Here is an 18,996-nt window from a genome sequence, read left to right as displayed (position 1 = left end):
CAGCCTTAAGGTAACTCCACGGGTGGCCAGGAGTCCCTAGGCATTGCCCCACATGCTGTGACGGGCTCTGTCTGTGCTTTCACCTCCGCTCCCGCCTCATCCAAGCTGGGAAATTCACCTCCTGGATGCTACCCTGGCCCCTCACCCACCACAGTGCCGGGTGCTGTACAGAGACAGAAACTGCTTTTTAATTCTGGATCTGAACAAAAGCAGGCAAAAATACTGCTGTGCACCGAGACAATATGGAGGGGAGTTACTCCAGACCCTGCTCAGCACCTTTTATCTCTGGGCTGAACCCCGCTCATTCCCACCTCCTGCGCCCTGCAGCGAGGATGCTCTCATGCATGGAGGCATCGTTACAGGATTTTGCAGTATCTCTCGAGTAGGAAACCCTTCCCAGTTTGCCTCCCCCCCCTTCCCCCCCTGCCTTCACCCCTCCTGGCTGAATGCACATCTGGGAACATCTTCCCCAAACACATCCATCACAGCTGCCTTTCAGCGGCAAACAAAACATCTGGAGATCCTGCTGGCTGAAAGTCTTGCGAGTCCTCGGTGGGCTGAGCCCGGGGGCCACCGGAGCTGCTCGGCACAGTCCCCCCGGGCCCCACCGAGGCACGGCCGCCTATGGACTCACCCTCCGGGCAGGAGCCGGGGGTCTCTGGTGGCAGCCCCCTCTCCCTGCCCTCCCCTGGGCTCTCGCCTTGCCGCGGGGCTCCGGATCGATGCGTGACTCACGGCTCTCAGCGCTTCACCCTGTCGAGAGTCCTGAAGCGAAGGGATGCACTGAGACAGAGCCAGATGAGATGAGAGATGCCGCAGCCCCTCTCCTCCCGCTGCCTCTCCCCACCGACTCCTGCCCTGTCTGATTTTTCGCTCTGAGCTGCTGTGTGACAGAGGAGAGCCTTCATGCGATTGCTTTCTCCCCTGCTCGGTCTGCGTGTATGTATGTGCATGGAGCTGAGCAGCAATTTTTCCCCCTTTTCTTTTTTTTTTTAAGCCTTTCCCTCCCCCTTTTCCTCTCGTGCTTCTCCCGCTGGATTAGCTGCCCACCCTTCCCTGGGAGAAGCCCTTGGAAATAACACTGGCAGCACAGGGTGGGGTTTTTTTGGGGGGGTATTTCTTCAAGCCCTGCCCAAAATGGAGGGGTGGGGAGGAGGAGGGATGCCTGAATCCAGCAGCTCGCATCTCCGGAGCATAAGGAGCATCACCCGGTCGGTCTGAAAGCCCCTCTGCTCTGCAAGACATCAGCTCCGGGAAGCGGCATCCTTGGGCTTTACGCACTAGTTAACAGGCTGTGAGCTGCCTCGACTTGTTTTAAGCTCGCTCTCTCGCTTAATCTCATCTCCCTTCAGCGCGTGTGTGTGTGCATGTGTGCGTGTGTAGGGGGAGGACTTTATTTCCATTGGCTCAGCTTTCGCTGCCCACCCACATCTCTTCCACATCACCTTGGTGTCTCCCTAAATAAAACCAGCCCTTCTTATCGCACCGAGGAAATCAAGAGCGAGAGTTTGAATGGATTTTATATAAATATTTACCCCTACGAAGCTACTGCTGAGCGTGTGGGATAAACTCGCAGCAGCTGGCCTGAGACTCTCCTTCTCTCTCCCACCCCTAAAAGGGTTTATTTACTTTCGAGAGGGGAGGGGAGAGATCCGAATCCCAGTTCCAGCTACAGACTGACCCAAAAAGCAGCGCCAGGATTTAACTAACTATCCCCGATGGATCTGAAGGACAGCACCAGCGAGGGCAGCATGGGCAGCCTGCAGCCTTCAAGCATCCAGATTTTTGCCAACACCTCCACGCTCCACGGGATCCGTCACGTCTTCGTCTACGGGCCAGTGACCATCCGTCGCCTGCTCTGGACCTTGGCCTTTGTGGGCTCGCTGGGTCTCCTCCTGGTTGAGAGTTCAGACCGGGTGGCTTTCTACTTCTCCTACCAGCACGTGACCAAAGTGGATGAGGTCGTGGCAAACAGCCTGGTCTTCCCTGCCGTCACCATCTGTAATCTCAACGAGTTTCGCTTTTCCCGGCTCACCACCAACGACCTGTACCATGCTGGGGAGCTCCTGGCTCTGCTCGACGTCAACCTGCAGATCCCCAACCCTCACCTGGCTGACCCAGCTGTCTTAGCCATCCTCCAAGAAAAGACCAACTTTAAGCAGTATAAACCAAAAGTTTTCAACATGCAGGAGTTCCTGGCACGGGTTGGTCACGACCTGAAGGATATGATGCTGTACTGCAAATTCAAAGGCCAAGAGTGCAACCATGAGGACTTCAAAACTGTGAGTATGAGCAGACACTCCACTTTTCTCTTCTCTGGGTGTGCGGATGGTGATGGTGTTGCAGGACCAGGACAGCATTGGAGGTCACTGGCCAACGTGTGTGGGCATGGTGCAATGAGTGAATGGTGTCTGCCAGGCTCTGGCATGGCAGAGGAGGAGGAGGAGGAGGAGGAGGAGGAGGAGGATGCAGCTTGTTGAGTTGAAGTTTGTTTGCTGGAGGGGGGATTACATGGGGCCAGCCCGGCAAGGGGCTTGCAGCAGGTCCAGCCTCTGTCCTGCATAAGGCCCATGGCTCCCTGCTTGGTGTCAGACCAGGGCATCAGATGGGTCCTGCTGGGCATCAGAGGGGGCTTGGGAGTCGCTTGCTATGGCTAGTGAATGTTAGACAGCTGAAGAAAGTAGAGAGGGCTGGAAAGAGCAAGAAAGGCAAGCGTTTGGGGATGGTCTGAGTGATGTCCATTACCCAGTTGCATTTTCCCAGGTGTTTGTAGCCTTGCTGAAATCTTGGAAGGGGAATTTTTTCTGCTTGTTCCTGGTGGTCATGGCTTATAAATCCTAGTTTGCTGTGCAGTGTGGGCAGCAGCTGGGTCCCTTCCTAGTGCTGTGTTAGAGAGAAGGTGGCGGGAGGGGGGAGAGAAGAGGAAAAGAAATGAGGCTCTGCTCTGAGCCCAGTCTGCTCCTAGGCTGGCAGGGAGATGGAGCGAGCCTGAGCATCCTGGAGGAAGCAGACGCGGCTCAGTTCGCAGCTTCTAGATGACACCCTGATGGCAGTGCAGGCTGGCCTGGGTAGTTTGGCTGACAAAAAATATCAGCTTAAAATAAAACTCAAAAGTAGGTTGCCTGGAAGAAGTGATGCCCCCAGTGTGCTGCTGGGGCAGGTGAGGGTGCTGGGCTGGGCGAGGGGCTGCAGAGGGGCTGCTCCCCCCGCGCTGGTGCTCTGAGCCCTGTCCTGGCAGCGGTGGGGGAGCGCGGGCTGGGGACTGGGCTAGGTTGAACTTCGCTTTCAAGCCACACTGGCCAGTCCCTTCACACCAATTCACACTGCGGGGGTCGGTAACGTGGGGTCTGTAACGCTACAGCTTTCAGCTGTTGTTTCTCTTGGAGCGATGCTGTTTGTTCTGCTCACTACTCTCTGTCCTGCAGATAGGCAGGTGCCATAACAGGTTTTGCGATGGTCTCATTTGTCAGCAGGTTTTTTGCCTGTTTTTAGGAGAAGGGAATATTTTCTGCTTCTGCTGCTTTTGGATCTCCCAGCAAATGAGTCCAACTGACTCATGCTACAAAGTCATTGCCATCACCTGAACTGTGCTCTCTTTTAAGGTCTGAGCAGGAACACATAATTTTATGCCTCAGTTATTGCCTGTGCATAACCCTGATGCCGTGCCCGTTTCAAACTGGATATCCAGGCAAACTGCTCCTTTGCTTCTGCTCCTTGGGCAGAGGTTGGGCCATGCGCGTTGTGGGAAGGTATCAAGAAAGTCACCAGGAGAAGAGCTTGCCGAGTAAAAGCCATGTGTGACTGAGTCTGGAGAATGGGATAGAAAAAGAAAAACAGAGACGAAAGTTCAGGGGACAGAAGAGTTGGGGAGTGAGGCCAGGTCCCAACAGGAGGGACAGCCCTCCCCTAGCCATAGCGAGGGTGTGGGGAGAGGGAGGTATTCTGCCCATGGCCTTCCCCATAATGCAATAAACACCACCCAAAAGCAAAAGCCTCAAAGCCAGCAAGCAAACCTGCAGGACTTTAAAAAGCAGGTCTCGTTGTCAGATAAGACGGGAGCTTTTGGCAGCCTCCCTGGGTCATGGTGGGGTGTCATCTTCCTGGCCATTTAGTTTTTTAAGGTAGCTGCTTCTGAAACAATTTTTTTTTTTTTTTTCATGGGGGATACAGTAGTTTCCAGAAAGACTAAACAATTCCTGTCTGCTGAATAAATCCTTGGTCTGCTAAAACAGGTTAGGGCCAGCTAGAAACAGATAGGATATTACCGACTGACAGTGCTTGTCCTTGTCAAAGTCCCGTAGAGGTTCAGAAACAGGGCAGTGAAATACTTCAACCCATTCCTCAAAGCAGCTCCCAGATGATGCAGAAGACAACATCTTCCCAGCATTGCCTGCTGTGCCCTTCTAACCGAGGCAGGCGTTTCAGTCTCGCTGACTCCAGGTAATTCCTCAGGTTATGGAAATCCAGGGAGTGGTACTCGAAAGGGACACAGCAACTCTGTTTTCCTCCCAGACGTCACCTCTCAGAGATAAAAGGCAGCAAAAAGTGTCTGCTTGAAAGCTGAGTAGGTCTTTCCACAGGGAGCCTGCTGTAAAGGTCTTTGAACTGCCTCCGGGCTGAATCAGAACCTCATGTCCTGGATGAATTTTGCATTTAATCACCAACGACCTGTTGCAGCTGCACAGAGGCTCTGTGACAGCCCTTCCATTCCTCTGCACTGCCGATTGGAAAAAAGAGGAGAAGCATCATCGCTGAAGCCCAGATTTCCTTCCCGTCAGGAAAGAGAGGGTGTAAATCCCAGAGCAGTTCTATTATACGTCATCATGGCGAAGAACTCCGGCTCTTTTTCCATACTCCCCAAATTCATGCATCTGGGAGCAGAAGCGGCAGGAGTTTTGCAGGAGGAGGCTGCATCAAAGCAGTTAACTCTGCACTAAGGTACTGCTAAAGAAGTTCGTGAAGTATTGCCAGCTGGTCAGCTGTCCCTTTTAATGCCCGTGGGAGTGTGTGGTGTGTGTAGTGTGTCGCCTGAATAAAGCACACCCTGCTTTTGCTGCACGGGAAAGCAGAAGCTGGAACGGCAGCATCCCGGCACTTCGTAAAACCTGACTTTACCCTCCTCCCTCCTCCACTCCCCTGCTTCAATTCTCTGTCGCTGCTTTATTAACAGGATTTGAGCTGTGCTTTCCTTACGCTCTCTGTTCCTTCTCCCCAGGATAACGTCTAATGCCGCTCAGACAACAGTTCCCCGTATTGTGGTCTGCTCAGAGGAGTGAGTCCCCTAAGCTTTTCTGCAGAGATACAGCCAAAGGGAACAGCAAGGTCTTAGCAGAGTATGTGCTGATTCCTGAGCTGGCATTGCAATGCACTGAGCAGCAGATAAGATAATGCAGACCTCTGCTGTAGGCAAAGCAATGAAGAACAGAAAATTGGCAGAACGCGCTTTAGCAAACCCATTCCCTTGGAGTATTTGGAGGAGGGAAGCCTGATAACAGCAGCAGCCAAGGAAATCCCCTCCTTTTTTTTTGTGCGTCGCTCCTCCCAGGAGGTCTCGTTTGAAAATGACCTCGCAGATGGCATTTTTCTGGAGGAGCTGTGCTCATGCTGCTCGACATGACATTAAGGTCTTCCCATCCTACCGCCGCTGAGCGTGGCAAAGCTGCGGCTCATCAGCCCTAGACACACCGCTGTGATTTTCTGGGTATCTCCATGGGTGTGCTGGAACAAAACCTCTTTCCTGGGCCCGTTGGTGTGGCTCGTGGTCCTTTGCTGTTCCAGCATGGACTTAGCAATGGCAGGGGAGCCTTGCAGGAGATTTGTGTGTGTGGCACAGCAAACACATGGGGCAACAGGGAAGAAAAGTCTGTGAAAACCCTTTCAGCCCGTGGGGCAAAGGCAGAACGGCTGATGGGATGACCTGGGTGTAGATAGCGAGGGTAACGAGCAGCAGGGGGAACGGGCTCTCTCAGCCCCACCTTGCTGAGACAATCAGCCCCAGCAGCCAAGCCCTGCCAGACGTGCTCAGACAACGGCAGTGGGTGTGCGTTCTGGTGTATGAGAGTGGTTTTCAGGCTGGTCATTTGCTAAATGGAATGTGTAGCGTGTGCTTCCTCGCACATCCAATTCATTTCGGAGGTAACACAATAACTTCGCCTGTGCCTGCTATGCCTTCCTTGCTGGATGTCTATTTATTTTCAGTGGCCATGACAATCGAAGGATATAACTCATTTATTTTCAATACACATTCTTACTGACAGACAGTGCCCGCATAATGGAGAGAATCTCGTGAATATTTCTATTGTGAGATACAAGTTTCTGTCAATCTGTCTTTCTCCGTGCATATTTTTTCTCCCATTCTTTCTAGTGCGCCCAGGAGGCCAGTATTTAGTAAATAGCTTTTTGGTTTATAGACCGATTAGTCCATTCTCATCTCCTGTTATACAACTTCCACTTTACTCGCTAAAAAGAAAAAATCAGGATGGTGGCTGCTCGATTCAGAAAAACATTACTTCTTTCTATTTAACTTTTTTTTTTTTCTGGAAAATCATGACTTTTTTCCAAAGTTTGCCCCAGATTCTGAGATGCCATAATGAGATCTGCAATTCTGTGACGACTTTTACACAAATTGGTAGTTCCTGCACTAAGAGGCTGAATCTTTGTGCAGCCTTCCCAGTCTGCATTATAACATCCTGAGTTTGCACGTGCTGTTGGGTTTCAGTGCATGGGCACAAGAGGCAGTGCCGGGTTAAGGCAGTGCTGGGTTATCATGTCACGATTATTGGTGTCTCGGTTGGATGTCTAACATGAAGTGGATTGTTCCTGGGTCGTGTATCTGGCTGACATGTAAACCACGCTCTTGAGAAATGCAGACCCTCATTCTACCCAACGTTTGCCTGCACTACGTTTCTCTGTCCCTTCAGCATTTAACTGTAAAATGAGTGGGGGAGTGCTTCCCCATGGAGGTGATGGCATTTGTATTTCCTTTATTTTTACAGAATGGTGGGATAGTGCCTTAAAATTCACCAGAACATTTTATGGGAGGATGCCAGTTGGGATGAACATCTGTTCATGAAAAGGGCTTTCTGGGTCTTGAATTGTTACCAGATGAAGAGAAGGCTGTAGAACCTCAGTGGGGTCTTTTCATGGCAAACCCAATTTGAAGTCTTTTAATACTGGAAGTATTCACACTGGTTGGACCGGATGATCTTAAGGGTCTTTTCCAGCCTAAATGATTCTATGGATGAAACAACTCCCATAGGACAGAAAATTCAGAAGTGTGGCTGTAGGTCGTTTACTTAGGATGTGGGTGATCCGTGTTTGAGACATTGGTCTGACTCATGACCTGAGCAGCACGGTGATAAACTCTCCCTTAGTTTTCTTTTAAAGGTCTGTGTTTTGTTCTGGTTTGAGTTGTTTCTTGACCAGGCACACTGCCCTCCCTCACTAGGGGTTTGAGATGGGAAATAAACTAAAGATCTGAGATATCTGAGAAATGAGCACAGCCAAAGTATCAGAGACAGCTGGAGATCAGAGGGTTTTGAGTGCAAAGGAAGATGGGGCACGGGGCGGGGGGGGCTGGAGGAGGAAAGACAAAGCACTTCTGTGCGTAAGAGCCAGCTGTGGGCTCAGCCTTCCCTTGCCCCTGGCCTCAGCTTACGCCGTGCACCTGGCTGCTCCGTTTGGGGGAGAGGAAGAACCACTCTTGTCTTCTAAGTGATTCCCATTCATCACAATTATTCATCAGGAGGCCAAGTGAGAGCTCCTCTGTCCCCCGATCCGTACCACACCTGCTGAGGGATTTGCACTCAAACCAGCATCTGGAGCTGAGGCAAAATGCAAATACTGCCCTTGAGATGAGGAAGAAACACTGAACAAGAAGGATGTCATTAGAGTTGCAAGGACAGAGGAGATGTTTGAGGGCTGCAAGGCTTTATCAAGTTTTTTTTCTGAGAATTGCATGAGGCTTTTCTTTGCATGGGAAATACCCCTGAGACCGGCTTCCTGCACCTCAGCTCTCCTACCTGCAAAATGGGGGGAAATAGCCTTTCTCCCAGAAAGGCACTGAGAACTAAAGTGCTGGAAAGCTGTGGAGAGGCAAGGTTGTAGAAACCAGAGAACAAGGATGATAAAAGTCTTTCGGCCACCATGTCCTGGTGTTTCCTTAGCCCGTGTCTCTGCGACTAACACGTTTCATCTCACAGGATCTCCTTGACAACTGGTCTTGGACAGAGGTCTCTTGGGTACAGCCTACTGTAAATGAAGGGTGAAACCATGGGAAGCATGCAAATGTACTTGTGCTCTTGCTATATGAACCAGACTTAAATCTAGTCATGCCCAAAACTGTAAGCGAAGGCCAGGAAAGACTGGGATCATATTAAAATAACCAGCGTGGTTTCCATCTGGAGAGGTAAATTGGAACAACATAGTTTGTCATGACCTTCTATATACCTCATGCGAGTGCCCCTTGGAGACTTCCCGACAAACAATAAATAACCTCCCAGATGTTCCCTCTTGCAGAATCTTTGTGCTTATGTGACCAAATGCAGTGATGCCATGTGATAAAAACACAATGTGACAGCTGTAAACCACTCTGTGGATTTACTCTAAAGACTCCTTGCCAGGTCCTGACCACTACGGTTCCGTGTCCGTGATCCCCATGGAAGGCAATAGGCACAAATCAAAACTAGTGGCCATAATGTGAAACATGAGAAGTTCTCACTTGATTAAAGGAGAAAACGGGTCTGACTTCGGTGTTGGCCTGGGTGGTCTCTTGACTTCCAACCCTAATTATTTTATGATTCTATAATAAAAGGCAGGCCTATACCTGCTGGGTCTTATTTCCTTTTGCAGTTTTTTGGGAGTCTCATTTTTTTCATGCTCAATTCACTCCCAGTCTTCAATGCGAGGATGAAAAATGAGAGCAAATTTTGGAAGACTGGCAACCTTGGGCAATCTGGTATAGTGGGAGATGTCCCTGCCTATGGCAGGGTGGTTGGAACTTGATGATCTTCAAGGTCCCTTCCAACCGAAACCATGCTATGATTCTATGATTCCAAGATGGTTACCTTCCTTTCTGTGAGCCTTGCATACAAGTTTGAGTTCACATTACTGACCTCATGAAAAAAATTGGCTTAAAACACACAGTTGTTGATAACTCTATCTGCACTGAGCATCCGATGCATTCACAGCTCTGATTCCATAATGAACCTGTCACAGTTTCTCTGAGCGAGCCCCTGTCCTTTTCCATCTCCTGGAACCAGCCCTTTGCATTAGGAGGAGGCAGTGGAGATTCCCTGAAAAAAAACACGCTCAAATCCATCATTCAGCTCCTCTTGACTGAGAAAATGTGCCTCACAGCTCCTGAGGAGCGCAGCCGGCTGCACAGCAGCAGGGACAGCGAGGTCATCTGAGGCATCTCCATCTCCTCTGGCAGAGCCCGGTGTCTGCAAGTCCCTCCTACGCCTTCACAAAAGTATTTGTTAAAGGGTTTTCTACCTGGAAGGCCAGCCAGACTCAGCTTGGCCACTGCAGCTCAATTATAGCATCGCAGAATCCCAGAGTGCTCAGGGTGTCCAGAGGGGGAGACTCCCCCACCTCTCTGGGCAGCCTGTGCCACTGCTCTGCCGCCCTCACAGCAGAGAAGGCCCTCCTCAGCTTCAGATGGAACTGCCCATGGTCACCTTTGTGCCCGTTCCCTCTTGTCCTGTCACGGGGCACCACTGGACACAGACTGTTCCCATCCCCCCGGCACCCTCCCTTTGGGGATTGAGAAGCGTTGAGGAGATCCCCCTCAGTCTTCTCTTCTCCAGACTGAACAGCCCCACGTCCCTCAGCCTTTCCTCAGCAGAGAGATGCTCCAGTCCCCTCCTCACCTCCGTAGCCCTTTGCTGGACCCTCTCCAGCAGTTCCCTGTCCTTCTTGACCCGGGGAGCCCCGAACTGGACACAGTGCTCCAGACGTGGCCTCCCCAGGGCAGAGCAGAGGGGGAGGATGACCTCCCTCCACCTGCTGGCCATGCTCTGCTTGATGCCCCCCAGGATGCCGTTGGCCTTCTTGGCCACCAGGGCACATTGCTGGCTCAATTTATTGCTTACTTATTAACTGACTGTCAGGGGAGATGCACGGTCAGGGTGTGGCAGTAAAGGGCAATATATCGCTCAGATACCATGATAAGGTGGGCCCGAGAAGGGTGCCAGGTAGATGTGTTGCTGCCACAGCTATACCAACTGCATATGGCACTCAAAAGATACAGAAAGTATTCTGCCTGCTGGGCTGATGTGACCCTTCACTCAGGTTTCCATAGGAAGAGCTCTTTGGAAAACAGATCCATGAAAAACTTTCTTGCCTACAAGATGAGCACAGTTACAAGCAAGCTGGGTGGGGGTGGAGAACGCAGCTCTTCCAGAGGGAGGAAAACATGCACTGTGGCTCTATTTGCAGGTTGCAAAGGTCAACAGCTATTTTGCCACCTGTATCTGCTGAGATGTTAAGAAAAAAAAGCATTAAATATATTCCCTTTATTGAGGGATAAACATAACTGGAATAGTCTTCTAAAAGCTTGCTGGGATTTCCAGCCCTGTAGATAGCTGTGAGGAAAACTCGTAGGGATCACAAGCTCAACAAGCTAAGATGGAAAATGAGCTAGATGGGGTGGACATGTCTGACTCCCATCTGCCACGGATTAATCTATGAGACCAGCACCAGAAAAACAAAATTGCCCCTTGGAGGTAAAAGAGACTGTGAGGCATTTAAACAGATTGACACCAGTATGCTGAGGGCCCATCAAGAAGCAATTTCCATCCAGCCATGAATATTTACAACTGAAGCACATTCCATTATTTGAAGAAAAGCTGAATTGTTTTGATCATTTGTTGTTGTTGTTGCTGTTGAAGAAAGGATTTAGCCTGTGTGTTAAGTCAGGGAGCGTGAAGTGAAGAAGTGAACGGTAATGGAAAATGCACATATATTTGCTCAGGGTGAGACAGATGAAAGGAAGTTTAATCTGCACTTGGTTAGATTTCCAGAGAGGAGCCCGTCGCGGAGGGACCTGGGCCATCAGGGCGTTTTCACGTGCAATAGAAGTTGCTCAGTTGTCTGCTCCTGTCAGATGATCTGTTCTGCACTGTGATTTCCTCAGAGAGGCTGGAATTTGAAAAGGAAATCAGAAGTGAGAAAGCCTGAGCCAAATTCAATCTACTCAGCAAGTGCTTCTTCAGAGCAGTTCGACCTTGCATGAGAAGGGGATTCCAGGCTCTGCCCGAGTGGTGGGAGCTTCACCCAAAGCCTTTGGGCTTCCCTTTCAGTCAGTCCAAAGGTTGCGCAGATCTTACCTCCAGTGTGAGCTTGTTGGGAAACGGAGTTCGTCCTGAGGGAAATGAATAGTTCTGAGTTTGTCCTCCTCCTATATCTGAAAAAAAGCCCAAAAGGCTGAGGGCAAAAAATTTTAGTGGGATGAAGTTTTAGCTGCTTTAAAAATCTGAATCTTCATGATGTTGTTTCAACAGTGTTGAAGACCAGTATACAAATGAATGTAATATAAAGATGGGCATGAAATTAAAAGAATTAAAAATGTGGTTGCCTTTTTAAAGGTTTTGACATTATCGGAGGAAGAAAGTCAAAACAACCCATTTAGACATTTTCTTGTTTCATGTTTCACTCTTGTTCTTTCAAAGCTTTCTGAAATCCCACGCTCATGCGGTGGAGGACAGTCATGCAAGGACTTCACTTTATGGGGCTGAATCCCATAACAGTGATTCAAACTGTTTGTTCACCTGAACGTTTGAGGGAAATTAAACTTAGGCCAGGAGAAGAGAATAAATAAACCCAAGCAAATGCTCTCTGGTGACTTAACTGCCTCTACTGTGAGTAGGATAATTTAAGTCCTCCAATCTCTGCAGCCGTGACAGGTGACTTACTTCCCCCAGTTCAAGTAGAAAATGATGAGCTGAAGCCCTGGTACAGCAAAGAGGAGAGTATAATTGTCATGCGGGATCGCTCAATGGCAGGCAAGAAAACATCATTGCAGTATGCCATAGGCAGGACAATAAAGGATGAAATTAATTGCAGAGGATTGTTAATGACCAGCGCGAGGAATTAATGTAAGCTTAACCCTTAATTAGCTAAACTTTCAACACTCCGCTCCACTGCTCCCTGGCACAAAAATGGATGGTATATATAGAGACATCCATTAGAGCCTCTGTATTTCTTCCACCACCACCTGCCACGCTTTGGAAGAGCAGTATGTGTGATCCATCTTTGCCTACCATGCATGAAACGGCAGCGTCAGTAGCGCTGTTAACTCATCAGCAGTTTTCCAGTGATGAAGAAACCTTTGAGAGCTGAACAGGGATATCAGAGAGGCTCCAGCGTGACCTCAAATGTGTGATAGCTTTATGTTTTGGGAGATGGGAGGGCCTCTAAGCCACCTGGAGTGATGATTTATTTGAGGGGGGGCCTTGGATTAGAACAGAATTTTTGCCACCAAGTTTCTTGTTTTTTTTCTCTGAAAATATGAACTAGAAATGTTACTGTGAAGTCTGCTGAGAACTGCAGTTTCAGTTCATCATACTCCCATTTTTCTCTGGACACCCTGGTTGGATTATACCTCCCAGAACGTAACATGGTGTCTCCTCTTTTGCTAGGGAGGTGATGGCTAGTTACAGCAGTCACACACTCCTGATGTATTCCTTTTTTTCTTTGAAGCATTTAATGTTTGGGAATTCTTCCTTTTTTTAATGAAAAGAAACAAAATGTTTTCCCAAAAGTTTTTGTGAAAACTGCTGCTGTGGTAGATTCTCAAAAAATATTCCCACCTAAACCAATTTTTATATAAAAAATTGAACCAGTTTTCATGATTAACTTGACAAGACAGGGTGTGGATATCATGCCCTCGTTAAGAGAAGGAGTTGCTGTGCCAGATGTTAAGCTTCGTACTTGTTGACTGAACTGCATTTTTTGTACTTCACCCTGGTAATGAATCCCACAGCCACCATCCCTTCTACAGATGCTCCAGGAACACTCTAAGCGGCCATTAACTAATGCTAAATTATGATGGAGCATCTCCTGAAATACATGTGACATCCACATGAATAACAAATGAATTTGTTTCTGTCAAGGCAATGACAACGGATTGCAGTGGAATTAACATGAGAGCTGTTTGCTGCTCCACACCAACTGCAACAAGTTCCTTGTAGGGTGCATGTAATTACAGGGACACAAATGACAGTAGAGGGACACCGTGAGAGCGAAGATGCAATGGTATAGGCGGCTGTTAAGGATGAGCTGTGGGAAAAAGCAAGTCCCAGGCCGACAAACCAATCTTATTTTATTGAACCCCAGGGGAGTTTGCCTCCTAGAGACATTAATGAGAGTGAGATCATGCTGTTAACCCCCACAATTGCATCCATCCCTGGAAAAATCATTCTTTTCTCATTATCACTTGGTACTACAAAAAGACTCTTGGAGGTCAGTCCTATGATGATGTCTCTGTACATTTGCATCTCTGCGGGGAAAAACAGATCAAGAGGGAAAGGATTTTTTCACGGTGTTCATGCATGATACTAGAAAAGTGTGCAAGGGTCTTCTATAGTGCCTATAGGACTCTAAAGTTTCTTAAAACTGTTTCTCTGCTGGGTATGTTAGTGTTTGGAAACTTGTGTTACATCTCTACTTCTGTTGGCGTGTTGTGTCAGGTTGAGCTGTGGCTCCCAACGCCTTGTTCTCCATCAGTGTTGTGTACCTTGAGGTGCTGCGCAAGGCATGAAGTGGCAGGTTAAAAGTGGTGGAAAAAAAGGAATCAGAGAGAGCAAATAGAGGAAGAGGGAAGGTGAGACAGAAATGGGAGAAAACTGCATTTATGGCATGAGGAAGCAGAGCCCCAAGGTTGGCTAAAAGAAAAACGAATTCAGATGAGAAGGAAGCATGGGTTTTTGAAACAGATTGATGAGCCTGGAATTGGTCTGAACATTTCCATTGAAAACTTTCCATCAGGAAATGTTTTCTGAATGCAAAAAAAATGCTTTTCTAGTTGTACTGACTGGGATGAGATTTCCCATGACAAAAATGAAACCTTTTGTCTCAAAGCATTTCTATTTTCCATGAAATTAATTAAAAAAAAATAATCTCAGAGCAAAATAAAATCTTGAAACCCTGGGATGTCTCATTAAATGGATGTTCTGATTTTCAGCTAGTTATGAATTATTTAATGGAAAAAGTCACCCGGAGCTGGGGAACTTTCCCCCACGTGGTGTCTCTACATCTTGCACTTGTAGGCCAGGTACACTCCAGCCTCTATTTTACACGAGGTTTGGGGCAAACCCTGGTATCATCTGATGTTAGTAAGGGTGAACCCTGAGTCATATACTCATATCTGGCTTTGCCTGAAGAGGGGGATTTCATACACTGCTTTCAAACGAGCCCTCTCCTTCAAAGGGCAGATTTCAGAGCAAGATGCTTTCTGATAGACCATCCTCTGAGCTTTCTGGAGATGGTTCAGTTTCAGCCTTATTTCCTGACAAAAGAAGGCTTCAGCAATTTTGCCTCCATTTGAAAGACCAGAAGAAATCTCTAAAACATTTGGTTTCTACAAGTTTCATGAAAACTGGCAGCTGGGAGAGGACCCAAACTCAAGTCCACTGAGGACGTGCAGGGTCAACGATGATATTATACATTTTGTTTGACAGCGACCAGCTGTCCAACAAACATATGCGCCCCACTTTCTCCAAAAGCAGCCTGGCAATAACAAGACAGCTTACAGTTTTCTGACAGTACAGACAGCACAACGAAGAAGAAATCAGTATGCGTAGGGCTGTGCTACCCATGGGACGTGGAGAAACAACCCAGAGGTAGAGCTGTGTGCGTGTAAGGTAGGTACATGGATGTGGATGTTAGCTGCTCCTGGCTTATTCTGCTTTTGCCTGATGGGAATCCTAAGGGACCTGGGACAGAGCAGGGGGAGGTTAGAAGAGAAAATATCCTCGTCCTTAGGAAAAGAAGCTTCATTGATTCTTCTGTTCTAAGAACAATGTGTTTTATAGTGGCTTTGGTTTTTCACAGATTATGTAAAGCATTCATTTCCCCCTTTGCATTTGCTGGAGAGGTTCTCTTCTGCTGAATGTGTGGGTAACTGAACACACACACGTGTATGTCTACCTATATATGCATGAATTGACACGCTGGGCTGTCACTGCAGTTCCTGCTGGGAGCACTGGTGCTGCATCCTGATTTTTTAACCACCACGTTGTCCAGAAAGTCAGAGATGCTCATGCTGGTTTATCGTTGAGGCATGGCTTTGCAACACAGTGCTGTATATACAATATGGGCTACTCAGACAGAGATGGTTTTGGGGGGACCAGAGCCTCATAGCGCGACGTGGTTTATGCAGTAAATGCCCACACCCCATCGCTCAGAAAGAAAGCGAGATGAGGAAGAGGGACTGGGAGAGTGGAGACATCCATTTGTTTTTAAGCTAAGGGCCAGACAAATGGCATGAATCTGATTCTTCCCTCCTGAGCTTGGGAAAAGGCGGGAAAACTATGAGTTTAAATGGCTCATTCTGAATAGTCCCTAACCATCCTGGGGTGAACTGTTTGGCACTTGTGGCTCATGGCTCTCTAAAAGAGGTGGGGAAAGGCAAAGAGCTCCTGTACGGAGCCCTCCAGCCTTGCTCCTGCTGTGCCCTCTGCTCCACCCTGCAAACTGGAGACTGAGCAGAAATACTGCCATTTTACTTCAACATCCAGGTTACCCATTTCATCCCATCACATCCACCGTGGTCAGCTCTTGGTCTCCAACCTGAAATGAGCCAGCAGCTAATTTCCATGGGTTGAAAACCGGGGAGCTGATACCTTGCCCCATGGCACGCACAGGACAGATGGGATGGGTGGGAGCTGTGCCGTGTGCCTCCTCCCAGGGCCCAGACCACTCCCCATGATATTCATCACCAAAGAGGACAGACGTGCGCCACACTGAGGAGGACTAGGAAAAGACCCCAAAACCCGTATGAGGTGATGTCTCCCCAGAGCCACTCTCAGCTTAACTCCATGGGCAACAGCGTTTCCCCTCCAACCAACTAGCTCCGAGGCTGCCTAACCCCTGGTGGTGGGAGATGGCCCACAGTGGTGCTGAGAACATGCGCTGCAGGACTTGGGATGCACGAGCTGACCGCAGCTCCTCGGGGCATGGGTAGGAACAGCCGCCCGCTCAGCTCTGAGCTGCTGTAATACCGCGTCGGTGCAGCATTCGCACGCCTCCGTTCGGATTGACGATAGAATTGTCAGCTCCTCGGGGCACGGACTGTCTTCCTGGTTTATGTTTATTATTAAGCATTTGTTTTTAAAATTGATTAAAAATTAAGTAAGGGAGGGGATTGTTTTAGCCTGCCTCAGAGAATGACGTGGGTTGTGATTTTGTGCAGAGACAAGAATATCCATCATTCCTGTTTGGAAGGAATTAAAACCAAACAGATTTTTCTACGAATGTCTTCACTCAAAAAACATTTTGGTAGCCTTACTATGTTTGCTTACTATATCTGCAAGTCAGGTACGCAGTGTACCTGAGCATCCATAGCTATTCCCAGCTCTGCAAACCCCAGATAGCTTCTGCAAGCGCCTGCAGGCTAAACAGCATCCCTAAGTAAAACGTCTGCCTCCCTTCCACTTAGGAATGCTGTTAAATGTGGAAGGGTATTTCTAAGCCTAAGATTACTCCTCCATTTCGTTTGTCATTGGCTGTTTGTTGGTGCAATTAATTGCAGAATATTTTCCTCCCATGTTTCAAAACAGCCTGTAATGATACCCCTTGCGGGGGGTTAAAGTAAAGCGCAGCGACCACACGTAAATTCATGTGGCAAACTATTTCTAGAGATCAAGCAAGGACAATTTAGTCACCAGGGATAGGGAAATGTGTTGTGCATTTATTTTGTTGCAAATCAGGTAGGTACGTAGACAGTCCCCATTTGCAAAGTAATCTGGGAACTGGGGAAGAGGTGTGAGTTGTTATCACTGTTATTCTTCGCCCTTTTAGCTCGTGTATTCCTTCCATGCTTTCTTCTATCAGGAGGAGAAATAAATGTGTGAGTCAGGTATGTTCTTGTAATCGCACTTGTCTTTCAAAAAAGAGACACACACTTTCATTAAACACAATAAACCCAGAAACCAGCATGCATTCTTTGCTTTGGTCTGGCCCTCCTCTAAGCTGTATGCCCAAGCAGCTCCATCTCCCTGCAGTGTTTCATGGTCCCACTGGGAAGAGTTTCTCTTTGTTGTCTGTCCAGGCGCATCCAGGCTTGACATTTTCCAGTTACTGGGTGTGCGACCAGGGGTCCCCCTCAGGCCACACCAATATGCTGTTTTTCAGTCAAGATGTTGGCTCCTGTCTCACTGGGTTCTTAAGGATGGTGATGATTCAGTGATGCAGATGGTGATTTTTTATCACTTATTACAGCAGTGATGCACCAAAAAACAGTTTTATGCATATGATGCTTGCTACCTGGGGAGGAAACCTGTATTCCTGAGGTATCCAACCTGCAGAAGAGGTTTTTGCGTCTTGCTTCTGAGTTGATAGACAGTTTCCAGTAGCTCCACGCTGGGTTTTCTACCTACCCAGTGCAAACTGGGTTAGGGGAAGGGGGTCTGCTGTTCGGAATGGGGGTGGGGAGGCTCCTGTCTCTGCTGTAGGTCAGCAAAGGGCTGCAGCAGAGGATATTCCCTAGAGACCATGCTGGCAGGTTCAGGTCCTTTCTTGCAGGCACCAAGGAGCTGGCAGATGTGCCTTTGGTCCTTTGGCCCAACTTGCACCGGGCGTGAAGAGCTGGTGGCTGTGAGCTGGGCGGACTTTCTGCTGGTGGAAGCAATGTGCAGGTCTTTGGCTGAGTCCAAGGATGAAGAGAAAATGTGTGTTCCTCTGCTCCACACAGTAAAAGCAAGGCACAACGTAGCAGGATCAACGTCAAGCTTTTTCTCGAGTTACCACGTTTTCCAGGGATGTAGGAATGGGTCCCCAAGAGCAGCGTCACATGAACGCACCTTTGGGAACTGAGGTTCTGCTCTTCAATGCCATTTCATTTTGGGGTCTCTGCAAACTGTAACACTTTGTGTTTAATGGTCTCAGCTCATATTCTCCCAACCCTGCGGTCAACTGCCTGCTCTGCTGCCTGTGTGATCTTGACTCCAAGAAAGTATTTGAATTCAGGGGAGCAAGGGACATTTGTATGAGCCTCCATTGCTGGAAATAATGCTTAGCTCTATTCTTTCCTGGTATTTTTCATGCCAGACTGTCATAAAAAAATACTTCTGTGCTGAATTTTATAGCTTTCCTCCCCCCTTTACTAGTAACATGGAATTATCTTCCTGTTTCTTTAAAATTCTGAGGTTTAGCAAGTAGATAAATGACCCTTCTTAAAAACCCAGCCCCACCTGTGAAGCAAATATACCTTTCCTCTCAGGGAACCATTCCTTTGACTTGTTATTTTGAGCTCCATCGTGGTTGTTGCCATGCAGCGGCAACTTTGTGGAAAAGGAGGTTAAGTGCTAAGGTTAAAACAGGTTCAAGCATAATCCAGAGTGCCCTTGGCAAAGACAGAAGCGTTTTAGTGGGTCTCATTCATCATTACCTGACTGCTTAAAGTGGTGGAGTGGCTCATTATTGTTTTTATATGCCTTTATGAGAGCTGCAAAGAGAAAAGTACCACTATTTTCCTCCCTTAACCCACACTCAACAGGGAACAATAATATTTAAGACCTTAGAGGGCAATGTAAAAGGTTTCCTCTTCAGAAACCAAATTCCTCCACATGACCCACGTGGAGCGGCTCAGGCTCAGCTCCAGAGCGGAGGTTTCTGTTGGTTTGTGGAGTTATATCTACGACAGGATTTTGGAGCTGATAGCAGGGAGCTGCCGTTGCCAGCTGGTGTTGCCAGACCTGCCTTCATGAAACCATCGTCTGCCCCTGCGCCAACTGGCGGCTCTTCTCTTGACTGATCCTGCCAAAGCTTTGTCCT

General features: G+C 48.3%; 1 protein-coding gene across 1 annotated transcript in view; it reads left to right on the top strand.

Moving 5' to 3' along the window:
* Positions 1-1,718: 1,718 nt before the first annotated feature.
* The window catches only part of ASIC2 (acid-sensing (proton-gated) ion channel 2), a 541,834-nt gene continuing 524,556 nt past the window's right edge, over positions 1,719-18,996 (top strand). The window contains exon 1 of the mRNA XM_009883822.1: positions 1,719-2,282. Within this exon, the coding sequence (XP_009882124.1) occupies positions 1,719-2,282 (564 nt within the window). The remainder of the gene's footprint in view (positions 2,283-18,996) is intronic.

Source organism: Charadrius vociferus, unplaced genomic scaffold, assembly GCF_000708025.1.
Source record: "Charadrius vociferus isolate BGI_N301 unplaced genomic scaffold, ASM70802v2 scaffold484, whole genome shotgun sequence".
NCBI classification, from domain to species: domain Eukaryota; kingdom Metazoa; phylum Chordata; class Aves; order Charadriiformes; family Charadriidae; genus Charadrius; species Charadrius vociferus.
Note: the sequence above shows the minus strand (reverse complement) of the source record. Positions and strands in the feature narration are given on the sequence as shown.